The 14,680-nt window shown below is 36.2% G+C and overlaps 1 protein-coding gene across 3 annotated transcripts in view; it reads right to left on the bottom strand.

Annotated features, from left to right (window-relative positions):
* Positions 1–6,903: 6,903 nt before the first annotated feature.
* Positions 6,904–14,680, bottom strand: part of LOC105198843 (Krueppel-like factor 3) — a 356,983-nt gene continuing 349,206 nt past the window's right edge. For all 3 annotated transcript variants that reach the window (XM_011165688.3, XM_039457953.1, XM_026138708.2), the window contains one exon: positions 6,904–14,087. In XM_011165688.3, coding sequence (XP_011163990.2) covers positions 13,915–14,087 — 173 coding nt within the window. In that variant the 3' untranslated portion in view covers positions 6,904–13,914. The remainder of the gene's footprint in view (positions 14,088–14,680) is intronic.

Raw genomic sequence — 14,680 nt, 5'->3', positions numbered from 1 at the left:
AAGACGGAATGAAGATTCGAGAAAGAAGATTCGAACTAAACGGAGAAAGAGTTTAAGGTCTTCTCGATTGCTATGGTTGACCATTTTCATTGCTCAACTGGAATAAAACGGCACAGAAATAAATGTTTTTCAGGAGAGTTTCCTAGACCCCATTCTGTGTTTAAGGATTAAGGATGTGTAGGATATATATTTTCTGCAAAGTGAATAAAATTTAGAAATATGTTTTAACACTTTAAATCAACTATATACATATGGCAGTTGTGTGAATAAGATTGCACTTTTATTAATAATATATTTTTATAGTTTGCTTTATTTGTTATTGTTAAAAATGAAATTATCTTTTACAACATTAAGGAAAATCTCAATTTTTTGTGTAACTACTTTGAGTATTCAAGATGATTTATACAAGATTTTATTGTGATTGTTCATTTATTTTGTAAATAAATAAATAAATTTTATTTTACAGAACTGAACTCTGCATCACAATGAAACTTTACATAAATGGTCTTAAATATTTAAAGTATTTAAAAATTTCAGTTCTTTTTCATTATTAATTATATTTTCATTAGAGCACATGTCCACTTTTTATTGAAATAATTGTTTATTCAGATAGAAAATTGTCGCCAAATTTTTTTTAGTATTTTCAAATACAATATTAAATAGTCCACAATTTTTTTATAAATTTTTTAATGTTTTGAGAAATATCTTAAAGTATTAAATATATCAAAAAAATATTTTTTCATGATATATTACAATAATCATAAAGTAACAATACAGTATTTCTAAATTATTGCATTATCATGTTAGTGTTTTAATTTTATTTCATGCAAAAGTTTCTTATATATAGTTCGGTATGATTTTTAAATAATAATATTGACGCAACGTTATTCAAAAAAGTCGCATTCAGACATAACCGTTTTAACCCTATTACTCTACGTGATATTTCGCAAACTTTTAAATATGAAAGTGTGTGTTATAGTTTAACATACGTCGGCACTAATTGCGAACGGTAGCCGTTAATGGTCGAGGCGTTATGCAAACTTAATATCGCGGACGAGCAATAATGATCCAGCGCGATGCAAAAATATCGATACTCCGACTCCCCAGAGCGTTCGAGAGCCGCGAAATGCGTAAGGCGCATTTTACGGCGGAGTTTCTTGCGTGTGCGTATGTATATAATGCAACTGGCACTGGCCGCCGTGGGAAACGTGACACGAGCTAGCTCCTAAACCTGAAAAGCCGTTTCGAGATAGGGGTCGCCGGTTAGTAGCCGGTAAGAATTCACCGTCTACTCGCAGGTACCGTCGGTAGCTGCGCGCAATAAATTACTTATTTGCTTGTCACGAGGCATGTCGAAGCAACGTTTTCCGTCATCGAACCATACGATGCAGCGCTGAGATATTAAACGGTGAAGCCGAGTGACTCTCCGCGAAAATTTTTGAGACGAAAATCATTAACGCTGATTATATCATTAATCAGTATCACATCGTACGCAATAAATTATGAATCAACAAACTCTTATTATTTATTTCTAATTAATAATTAGAAAGCTAAAAAGTGTAAAGGTGAGTAATTTGAAATTGAAATTTTTAATTTTTCTCGAGTGAACGTCTACATAATAGTTTATATGATAGTTTTCTTTGTGTCCGTAAACAAACTTGAAAATTTGTGGCCGATAGTTGCATTAACACAATGATAACAATGACAAAATCAGTTGTCACAATAAATATTGTATATGCGTTTACTATTAGAGAAAGTAATCCAATTGCGGTGCACTTATACCAACGTCCGTGCAAAATTACTAAAAGATCAAATGAGTATCTACATGTTGCAAATCACATATTTCTCTCTGAGAATATATAATTATATTCCTTTAATACCACATGATTAGTATGGGTACGAATGTGCGAGGCTTCACAGTCAATATGTTATCTACGATTAAATCGCCGCTGTCTTTAATCAAGTAGCTCAGCGATTCATTACGCGTGCATTCACGTGCACTTGTAATTCCGCTTTGCAACATTTTATAAGATTGTTAATCTGCATCGAATCGTATCGTAAAGATCGCGAGATATGACAGCTGCCGCGGCAATGGCATACCATTTCCGCAATGCTGCGTCACGCAAATACTATTATGCATGTCTGCCTTCTGCAAATAGACCCGTTGTCTCACTGGAGTCTAGTTGCCTGAACTAAATGATAATGGTAGGGTAGTGCCACAGGCGCGAGAAAATATAATTAAATTATAAAGACGTTGAGTGAAAAAGCTGTAATAGAAAAGTGACTGTTTCTTTGAAATGTCTTCGACTAATGGTAACGAATGATAGTTCAAATAATTGAAATTATGTAATTTGATAACATAATCAATTCTTGGCATTACTGAATAGATAATATTTTTAAAATAGATAGCTTTATGATTTATTAAACGGGTATTCTACTTTAAAGCGTGAAAAATAAGCCTATATTTGGGAATTAGAAAAACTATTACATATATGAGTTTTTGCACATATATTTATTCATTGGAGAATGGAAATAAATTTTATTACATTTTATTACATTTTATTACATTATTTTTCTTGTCGTTTAATTTTAAAGGAACGTTATAAAAAGCATACATTGACACGATTGCAGCAATTCTATTCTAAAATAAAATAAATCGAAAAAATTCTTACTAATTATGATTTTGATTATTGTCGGAATTAGGGAATAAAAAATATTGTATAATAAATTAAAATGACGCAGTTGTACATAGTAGATATCGATTTTCCTCAAAAATTTTTGACTTTAACGACTATAAAAGAATAGTTAATATGAAGATGATGATATTGCAATAATTCTAGTTCGAATCATAAACAGACATGTACTTTATATATATATAAAATTGGAGGTTGATCGGTTTAATATTTTTTTGAGATATCACGTCAACCGACTAAAAAAACATGATTTTGAGAAAAACGCGTTTAAAGTTTGGAGTATAGACACGACATAAATAATATAAACATATAAATACTTGTAACTTGGTTATTTTTTCATATTTCTATAAAATCTTTCAAGAAACAGATTTCTTGAGAAGTATTATATAAAACGTTTTAAAAAAATGTTTACGAAATTCTGCAACAGAATATCATCTTTAAGTATTGCAAACGGTCACGAGCTTATGGGAAATAACGCAAGTATTTGAAAAATTGCATGTTTGACTTTTAAAAGGCCCTCCAACCATCCGGAAACTATATGAGGTATCGTCGTAATGACTATAATTAGCGTAATTACTTTAATTGCTACTCGTAACGGTTAACGCGAGATATTTAACGTTACGAGACCAATAAAAGGTACTTTAGTGTCATCAATCCCCAATAATTAAATTAGTGCCTCATTACGTTCTCACGTCCGTAAAAATTGGACTTTCCACAGCGGGCAGTTTGTTTGAAAACCCGTTTGCGTGCCGCAATCGCGTCGCTCTTCCGTTACGCGTTTTTTTCCACGCTAAGGCGTTAAGGCGCGTAAAATTAAACCCGCTAAACGTAATAAGCGTCGGACCCTTTTACGAGCCGCGGATGTTTTCGTAATTCACTTTCTAATGCTCGGCTAAAATTATATCGTCACTTTTACCACGGTAAACCGCGCCGCTAATCTCGTTCCCTTCTCAACGTGCGCGATCGCGTATGCGCCCGCGAGCTATGATTTATAATGCAATGAGCGACGCTCACAAAAAGATGATTTCGCTCTCGTTCCCGTTTGCGCATCGCCGTGCGATCGGACCGCGATTATTGTTCTTTTCCTCGAGGAGCACGAAATCCTTACATTAATTCTCGTAACTGCGATCACATACTCAAATCTGACCCTGACATTTTATAAGCTGTAAGATATTTAATGTAATTTATTATCTTGCTCTAAAATTGCTTCCTGATTTTACTTGGGCACTATCAAGCGGCTAGCAGTTCAAATTAAATAACAAAGCGTAAATATAAAAAGATTCATTTATAAAGATATATAAATAAAACTTTTATTTATATGTACAACACTTATTGATCTTTCTCTCACACATGCGCACAGAGTTAATCTATTGATATAAATCATTAAAATATATTCGTAATAATTATATTTTTTTTATATTTTATCAGTAACTAAAAAAGACATTAAAAAAGATGAAGTTTTTTCTTTTACATAACAAAATTAGTGATGCTTTCGCAATGTTGCTAATTATAACTATGATTTTAACAATCTTATTGGAAAGAGAGAGATGTAAGGAAATTAATTATTAAATCAGATATTGCGACACCGCGCTGCGTTCATCCTGACGAACCAAAATTTATCTTGCACACTGAAGCTGGGTTACAGTGAGAGACGATAAGTATCCTTGACGTCTTTAATGCAGTGGTTTCGTACATGATTCGGATTATATGCCGCATATATACAAATATATATACACCTCGCACCCACTAATGATGACAAATATATAACCGCGCGAAGTACTATTCGCAATTAATAATGTTCGCGGACAACATTAGCCATTCGTTACGTTCAAGTGGATGTGCGTACTGGGTTATACGCAAACGTATATTTTATCGCCGCGGTAATCGCACGGCTTTACGCTGCGCACCCTTATTCGCAGGCAAACTAGTCTTGAGGCCGCGAGACGACGACGCTTTTCTCCCGTTTGACGCTCTTACGCGAAGATGCGACGCGACGTGTCAATTTATAATCATCAAGAAATCACGCCGCGATTACTGTCAGGAAGATGTCTCATTAGCGCCAAAGATCGACGGGAATCGATCGCGCGGGATACATCCGTGTCTCATTTAAACCTGTTGCGATCTAGTATGCCGTGAATCTACACCAGAATCTACGGTGATAATTACAAAACATGAACAAGTAACTATACTAAAGGATCTGCAATTTTAACAGAAAGTTCATTTTAAGTTTATATTTATCAAAATGTTTATTAGAAACTATCGAAATGTGATAATGTTGAAGAAAATGATGAGCCTTTGTCATAAAATTACCTAAGCTCGTGTATACATAACTAAATAAATGTTATAAATTTCTGGTATAACACTTATTGATCAGTTAGCTTGTTTATATAAATCACAAAGATATTGTTTTATTTTATCTTTATCTGTATTTCATTTGAAAATTGAGGTATTTGATGTATCTATTTTTTACTGATTAAGAAACGGTAATCGTGTACATATGGCTTATACAATTCTTAAAACTTACGTTTAAACAACGTAATTAATAAAGTTAGACGTTTAAGTAATTTCCCGTTTACGCGTTGCAATTTAAGACCGAAGTATCCCTCGGATTGTGAGACCTGCGTAAAATACACGTGCAAAGTATTTAATGTCTACTTTATAGCAGCTACACCGTTTTCTAATAGTAATGGCCATCATCAATCGCATAGTGACGCGGAAGACACATGGACGCGATACGGACGGTATGGCCACGAGTACGAGTTTCTTGCACTCACTGCCATAAGCGTATCTGTTGTTTTCTGTTTTGTTAACATTGTCCGAGAACTTGGAATGGGTGGTAACGTTTATCTACGGATGAGACCCATAAAACAACGCATTAGACGTTGATCGCGCGTTTCTCTTGCTGAAGTACATTTTTTTTTTCCTTAATTCCGTATTTTACACGTCCCAAGTGTGCGCGACCGAGCGGAAAAACTTATACTTAATGACTAGTCTAAACCCATAATTACACAAAAAAAAATTTATATAATTAAAATTGGGAAGATAGCTACCATGGAAAGTTTCTATAACGTTTATCGAAGGTTGTCGGGATAAATATTATAAATTGATTTCAGATTGATCATCACTCTCTATCTCAGGGTACATTTAAACACTTGGGAAGCCATTATTTTATTTTTATTTCCAATTTGTGTAATAATAATGTAATATTATCTGCAGTAATTCCGTTTTAGAATTTACGTGAATAAATTATTATTCACGTGAGAAAATGAGAATAATTGATATCGCTTTTCTGCGGATGCAGTTCAATTCGTCCAAGAGGCACGTCGCGGTATCGTTTATCTCACTTTACATAACTTGTTACGCGTTGATATCCCGTCGACGTATCTGACTGAAACTTCAAACATCGAAGATAAGATTATAAGAAACATCCGCGTGTGGACAGCGGATTGAATTAAATCATCCAGCGATATTATCGGCGCGCCTAAACCACTCGCAGTTCTTTCTCGGGGAAAGTCTCGACGCGAGGAGACTTGTCATGTCGTCATGGCTGATATCCAGGATTGCGCCTCGACTCGAGAGAATTCCGCCGCAGACTGGGATCAGCACAGCGGCGGTATTCCGCTTAAGTTATGGCCTCGGTTATAGCCGCCGTTCGAACTACAAATTCTCCCGTAGTGGTGTGTATATATATATACGGTAGGATTTGTACTTACCTAGTACGGAAACTACCTACAACTTAGCAGAATGCCAGCGTGCAGAAAGGCTCGTTGCCGTACGGGACAAATACGCGGTTACCGCAGAGATATTGCGCCTTAAGGCCCAACACACTCCGAAGAAAATAGCCTAATGATCGTATTGTGGCTGCCAGCTTGTCACAAAGCATCTCCAGCGCTCAGCCGTTCGTGAATTTATCTGTCGTCTTTCGTCCATTAGAATCCATTTGCACAGGAAGAAAAAGAAAATGCAACCGGAAGATGCGTTTATGATTACGCTGATGTCTCGCGAAGTAATTTCGGTGGCACGTTGATTTCAAAAATATTAAATCGAATCGTGATTTGAATTAAATTTCAAATCACAATTCGATTTAATATTTTTGAAAAATGTTTATAAAAAATTATATTGTTAATGTATGTTATTAATAATAAAAATTTAACAGTAATTACTAAATATAATTTGGATAGGATCTGGAGGGAACATAAATAGACGTAAATGACATGTTTTTTTTCGGTTTTAATGTCGTAACCCTGCCAAATACAATAATAATAATAGCAATAGAGTAGTAATTATAATAAGAATCGTAATAATGATAATGATAATAAGTATTATCTAAAATATGTAACCAACGCGTTTCGATAGTGTGATTACCGAGGCAGATGCGTGGCTGCACCACACACACGGGACCAACACGGTGCGCCATGTGTACGTACATCGCACGTCGCTGCAGCTCGATCGAACGGCGATATATTTATTTCAATAAATCACGTCGGCCACGACCGTACCACCCGGATCTTACGATATAAGATTCACTTCCATAGTAGGAATCGCAAGTTAATTATAATCAATAAACGCGCTCAAACGGCCGTACTCTCGGCCGCGAATATATACTTTTAGGACTTTCTCGTACAAAAACGTCACCGGCATTTTACGATAATGTCGTATATAAATATATAATATATATATAATTTTTCGTGCGCAATATATATTTCACTATTCATCTTTCCGCGGAGTACAATAATTATACATTCTCCATTTCCTTTCGCTGCAATAAATAAATTATCCAAATCAAAGACATATATCGATATCGATAACAGTAATATGATTACAACCACATTTACAATATATCTATATATTTATCTCTCTCTATATATATATTTATATGTATATATAAATTTCTTTTCATTTAACTAACGAACTCTTCTGTGCGTACAGTACGATAGAGACCATCTTCAAGCGCTGCGTGGTACAATAGAAAATACCAAGCATATAATACCTTCGTTTATACAGTGATTCATAATATATTATTATTGATCTACATTTCTACGCAACATATACAATTATGCTTAAAAGGTAATAGTTAGTGGCGCGCAAGTATTTCGCCCTTCTTCCAAATTTTAGCGACGTGCACCTATTGCCATAAGAAAAATGAGATCTAAAAATAATATTCGCTGCACGAAATATCGTCCGTCCCGAAGACGAATGTCGATAAGATTCGAAAGAAAAAAAGGAATATTGGAAATGTTCGATATCACTATGGTTTGTACTGAAAAGAAAAAAAAAAAACATTTCTGTGGCAAATTACCATAAAAATTGTTTAAGCATACTTGCCTATTGGCATGTATACTTATTCTCGGACACGAAGCCGTGCTGAAATTTGCGATTCGGGCTGCGCTGCGCACACCGCAGTGTATAAATCCGTGCGAGATCCGAGAGAGAATTACTGGCCCCCATTGATTATATTATTTAGATAGAATCACGCTATTCTAATCCGCCGATCCGTCGATCGGCGATCATCAAGCGAAGAATGATTTACATACTATGTACACAATAATTATTCTTCCTTTAAGTTCTACCTTAACGCCTAGTAGTTCCGTTCGTCAAATTCGCGTGAAAGTCCGTGTCGAAACCTACAGACAGCGACGTTATTTCGCGTTGTAACCTGTCGTAGAGATTATCGTACGACGCTCGTATTTCGCACGTAGTACTTTCGGTAATATAAAAATAAAGAATATCTCTTGGTCGCCTATCGAGACACGTACCGCGGCATTCTGGTATCTGACGAGAGAAAGAAAGTCGTCGAGAGAAAAGCGAAAGCAAGAGTTACCGCTTGAAAATGGATAGATAAAATGTGTAAAAATATCCTACGAGATGAAGCGTGCTCGCTAGTTCAGGAAACTACGCGATATCGTTGATGTAAATTAATGTTGAACATAAGCGTCGGGAATCGTTGCGATTAATTATTCTATTCCTACTTCATATTTTCGAGTCACGAATTATTTTAATTTATCAAGCATCGGTCTTGTACTATTTATTTCGTGCGTGTATTGCCTATTATGCTCATGTATGTGATACGAAAGCACTAAAATATCATGCACACCATAAACGATAATTAAAAAGAAACGCATGCAATTAATATTAAAAAAAAAATAATAATAATAAAGAAAAGGAAAATAGTGGTTTTCAATAACTTATCCATACATGTGCAAGTTTAAGAGACAAAATTGATACTAGAAAGATATACACAACTATTCGCGAAGCGACGTGAAGCTTTTATTGCACATTCAGCACATTCGGCACATAGTCGTTCCTCATACAAATGACGTGACGTCAAGAAAATAATACTGGAAATAATGAAAACGTCAAAATTGATAAAACAATGATACAAGAAACTGACAAACAGTAATCTCTTTCTGAAATGATATGCCTCATTGTTGGATCGCCTAAACTTTTAAAGCTACGCTTAACTTTCTCCTGGACCGGTCATATCTTTCCCAGAAAATGCTTGGAATGCGATATTTCATGCTGACGCGAAGTTTCTTCTCACTTGAAATGCCGATTTCATTTCTGAGTCCTTCACACTATCGGCTCGCTCGAAATACCTAAATTTCAAGTAAGATTTATCGAATAATCGCGCTCGATGTCACTCAACATTACGGAAACGCAAACGCGTGGAGAAACATCGTCGAAGCGTAGCGGTGGCGCTTCTTCCGGAGTTACTATTAAGATCGTAATCGACGGAATACCTCTTCGCGCGTGTCGCGCATGTAAATCGCTGCTGTTTTATCCATTTTTTTTTTTAGAGCCAGAGACTCGCTGAGGTGTGCCAAATATAAATGACCCGCGTCCGAGACTTGGCGACTCGCGGTGACTTAGAGCCCGCGCGACTGCGTAATCCCGATTAGTTAACTGTCAGTTGACGTCTGTTAAGGCACTTGAAATGCTAATTTTCCTGGGCGGGGCCCCTCAAAGAAAATTCAGATATGAAGCTCGTTTACCTACTTCCTTATCCATTCACGGTTCGCCTTCTACGGAGAATTGAATAGTCGTGCATTAACATGAGAAATAAGCGCTGATATATATATACACATATATATATATAGAGAGAGAGAGAGATAGAGAGAAATAGAAAACGAGGGACACTCGAATACGCGTAAAGCATTGAATTTTCTTGAAGCTACACGCACTCTTTTTTTCGACATAGGAACGTGTGTGCTCGGGGAATGTAAATCCGTAGTCCTTTCCGTTCTTCCGGAATACCAAAATCCCTAATGACACTAGAAAATTCTGATAAATTTCAATGAACTCTCGTGCGCTAATTGCAGCAGGAATGTTCAATGATTCGTTTCTATCTTTCCGTTAAAAGGACGGTATTTAACGCACGCAAATAGTTACTTATTTCATGCATTTCGAGCGCTTCTTAAACCTATGAGCAATAACGATCAATACCACGTGCCGCATGCAAATATAAAAACGCTTTTCCGACCGAATGTGAGCGAGTGAGCAAATATTTTACGGAAAATTAGCAAATATTATACACACCTATCGAATATTCTTTTTTTTTATGTTAAATGTATAAACAATTTTTTATACATTCGTAACTATATCTAAATATTTATTGACGAAACCACGTTTTCTCAATCTTGAAAGACATTTTATTATTATGCATAAAGAATCTAAAATGAAAACTTAAAACCTGACAACCAAAATGAAAGAGCAATTGAATTAAATTTACATCTTATCTAAGAAATGAAATTGGATGTAACATATAAACATAAGCAACAACATCGATTACAAACTGATAATCGAATTAGATATGACTTCAACAGTAAACGATAATCTTAACAAAAGGTTACGAAGACTGAAGCTCCAATTGTCCAAGTCCTGTATGGTTTAGATTAAAACGTTCAATATTTCCAATTAATTTTTCTGAATATCGCAAGAGGGATTTGGATATTCCGTTAATATACGAGCATTCAGACATTTGGATGTAATTTGTTGAAGGAAAAAGTGACAACATACGTCAAGCCACAAATATATGAGCGAAAGTTAACGAAAGACAGTGGCGTTACATTTGACATTAAAATACCGCGCATTGACGTCAATATGTACGTCAATATATTTTCACCGTTCAAATAGCGCTCAGCGCTTCTTTTTGATGGCCGTTTTCGAAATATTTCTCTTGAAGATAAACGATCAGCACGATCAAAATAGTATAGATACTCCTCTCGAATTTTATGATAATAATAATGTACGAAAATAATTCGTATATTGTGAAAAACGTCTGGCTATCGTCAGTTCTGCCTATAAAGATTCTACTGTCCAGCAGCCTGCGTAATACATTATGCAAAAAAAGCAATATAATGTTAGATAAGTTAGATTATTATTTATCCGTCCTAGATCAATTTATGCGATATGTTGAGGATTGTATGAGATAATAGAAAGATATTCCAAGATGATAGCATGCAATGAGATCTATACAGAAATGCGTGAAGATGCATAAGTAATTATCTTCTAAATTATAAAAGTTATAGAGAAATAATAAAATTTATTCGATTTATTCTCAACCGGTCAGGACTAATCGTAACGTTTCGCTTAAAATAAAAAGAAAAAAAGAGAGAGAAAGGTCGACGCTTTCCGCCAGGAATATAAGATATGTCAATACGTGCCAATCAAATATACCGAATCTCACAGTGTCGTTCGACATTCAATAGACAATTAAAAATTTCGTTTAAAATTCTATATCATTACGAATGTGATATCTCGTTCCTCAATTCCGTCTCTGATATAATTTTCATTCCCGGATTCAATCTCTAGTAGCTCTCTAGTACCAAAAACTTCGCGCACGTTTAACAGAGCTTCGTGTGGAGCCGACGTGACGTCCGATTTGTAACTTCTGCAGGGAAGATACCATAAAGCGCGCCGAACTGGTCCTCCGGGCGAGGATTCGTAGGCTCGGATTATGAAAGGTGTACAAGCACGAAGATTCGCGTGACTTAAGGCACTAACAGTAATACTTAAGGCCTAACGCAGCGTCCCCCTTCCTTAACATTAGAAGGCACTATCCCCTATCAGAGTACAACACGTAACAAATGTTAATTTATCGACCCTCGCATTAATCTTACACGCAGAGGTTTTCTCTTTAATGATATAAACTGGCTCTAGCATATACTGGCATCTTGTTCCGTTGTCTCAACTGGCTTCGTGTGTGATAGGTGTCCCAACTAAAACTTTAGCCGTGCTCAGGCAGCGGCGTAAACGCGGTTTAAAGAAACAGGCTAATGCTAACATCTGCCACCTACGCAGTGTGTGTGTCTGTGTGTCGTGTTCCACAAAGTTTCTAGAGATTATGTACACGATATATTACGATATATCAAGCGAGCGCACATTGAGATTTTCGTGCCCATTACAGGTTCGATCGTTCGACACTCGGAATAAGCGATTTCGGTATCTATAATGTCCAACAGCCAATTACTTTTTTTTTCTCTACTAAATAAATATACACCGTCTATACATCACATTATGCATTTTTATACTCTTAATATTATTAACCAAAATTACGAAGCTACAATTATATATATATATAAGCTAAATATTTTTTTTATTAATTAATGCAACATAGTAAATAATTAATCTTTAAAATTTAATTACTAAATTGCACTTTCAAATCCGCAATCCCGAAATCGCCAATTACAACGTGTGAAATCATCCCGATAAAATCGTTTAAATCAGAAAGTCGTAAAGAACGACATAAATATATATGAAAAGTGAATCGTTCCTTCGACAATCGGCGCAGGGTGTTTGAGCATATATTTCGGCGCCCTGCGGATATTTATTGAGCTGTTGAGTTCTCTCAGGATGCGCACGTAAAATGCGACATAACGTTGTTCACTATCGTTTACGCGAACGTACACGCATCTCCATGCCAATGCGATCAGGATCGAAAATCTCAAGGCGCGATAGAAAAGAATAATTTACTCGATTATGCTGCTCCCTTTTCGTAAAGCACGCGGTATTAACGATATCTCGTGATTGCACCTTCTACTTTGGCACCTTTGCATGCGGAATCCAAATTTGACGACTTGAAAATTACGATCGAAGAAGGCTACCCCTTTTTACGACTTAAAAAGAGATTTTCGGAAAGCATCGTACATGTATAAAGCCATCGGTGATATTGCTTATTACGTAATACTGGCTTCTGGTATGCCGACGTTTCTTTATCCCGTTTCATTACTACGTAATAAAACGTTAATGATTGTCCGTCTCTAAACGCGAAATTCTTTGTGCATAATCGAAAAATTGCTCTATCAATGCTTTACGTAGTGTCTACGATCACGATTGTAGTTTATTTAACTGAGCATGCTAAGTCCCAAGCTCCGTCACCGGAGTTCGATATATTCTTTAACTCTTACATGCTAACCATTTACTTACCTTAATTAATTAATTAATTAATTATTACTGGCTCTCTTCTTCGCGATACATACGATATATGGTGCTCTAGACTAGTTGAGCTGGCCTTAATTAATGTATATATATAAAAAAAAAAAGAAAACAAACTGGAAAACCGAACGAGTAAAAATTGGCTAGAAACACAGAAGAGAACAGATATATTTATATATATATATATATATGTATAACGATACGTCTCGTCGTGCCGAATCTGTAGGCGATCTCGATCACGCAAGCGGATCGTTCCTTCCTCAAAATCGTGAGGCGGCAAACGCACCTTCGTTAAAGCCCGACAATTGGTAAAACGATTATCTTCCCTCGCAATTATTCAACGCTCGTAATTCCAACACCAGCCCAATTATCGCAGCCTGTGGGCCCATTCTTTTCCGGAGAGATCCCGTCGAAAGGCTTGCGAGAGACAGCACCGAAGAGAATCTGCCGACCGAAGTTGATCAGCGTCGCGATTACTTAGCTCGCGGTTATGCGCTAAATATCTAATGAACGCGATTTGTGTGCTTCGTCGATTTATTTTCTCTTTTTTCCTAGTTACTGCCCGCCCGGCCGACCGGTCCGACCTCCGAGGAGGCTCAGAACGGGCCGGCGCGCGGCGCGGCTCTTCAGGTCCCAAATGTAAGAAATATCATCGTCGTTTCTCGCTTAGGGTCATTCGGAATCGTTAGCCGATTGCCGAGGACCGTTCTCCAGCTTTCCTCCATTTCCTCCCGCCGATCGGCGTGCTCTTTCTCTCGCGTCGCGCGGCTCTAGACGGTCCTCACCATCAGTGCCTCTTCATGTGGAGCGACAAGTGGTCGCTTCGCGAAAACGATCGCTGACAGAGATGGCACTTGAACGGCTTTTGGCCCGTGTGTTTGCGATAGTGCCGTGTCAGCTCGTCCGATCGTGCGAATTTCCACGTGCAACCTTCCCACGTGCACTGATATGGCTTCTCGCCTGTAACAAATAAATAAAACTATGAGAATACCTCGATGACAGAATGTATCAATATGAATATTAATGAATATGTTAATATCCTTACTTAAGTTATTTAAAGGAAAAAAAAAGTACGTTTTTTGAAATAGAGTTCGTTAAAAAATAAAATTTCTCAATCATGCCTGCGTATTAAGGAAGACATTTATCGTTCGCATATAAACTCAGCTATAACAAAAATTCACATCTTTAATATTTTACGACGACATAAATTTATATTTACATTTCCTATTTCAGAAATACATATACCATAAATTTCATATCCATTTATGAGTTTTGTATGTGCCGTGCATACTGTTAACAACACAGATAATATTGTGAGACTTATATCCTAATCGTATTGCGTGAAGAAAGTTTGACATTAAATGTAGAAGTTATACATTTCTATCATAACGTCGAGCATTGCATCAAATCTTACATAAAATATGTTAAATAATTATTGAAATATCAGTAATGCACAATCAACTACGAAAAAAATTATGTTTATGTAACGTAGTGATTTATTACTTGTTCGTCTTAAGCAACGTTTTGATGCTTTAAACTGAGATGAATACAAC

The sequence above is a fragment of the Solenopsis invicta genome, chromosome 15 (assembly GCF_016802725.1).
Source record: "Solenopsis invicta isolate M01_SB chromosome 15, UNIL_Sinv_3.0, whole genome shotgun sequence".
Lineage (NCBI taxonomy): Eukaryota > Metazoa > Arthropoda > Insecta > Hymenoptera > Formicidae > Solenopsis > Solenopsis invicta.
Note: the sequence above shows the minus strand (reverse complement) of the source record. Positions and strands in the feature narration are given on the sequence as shown.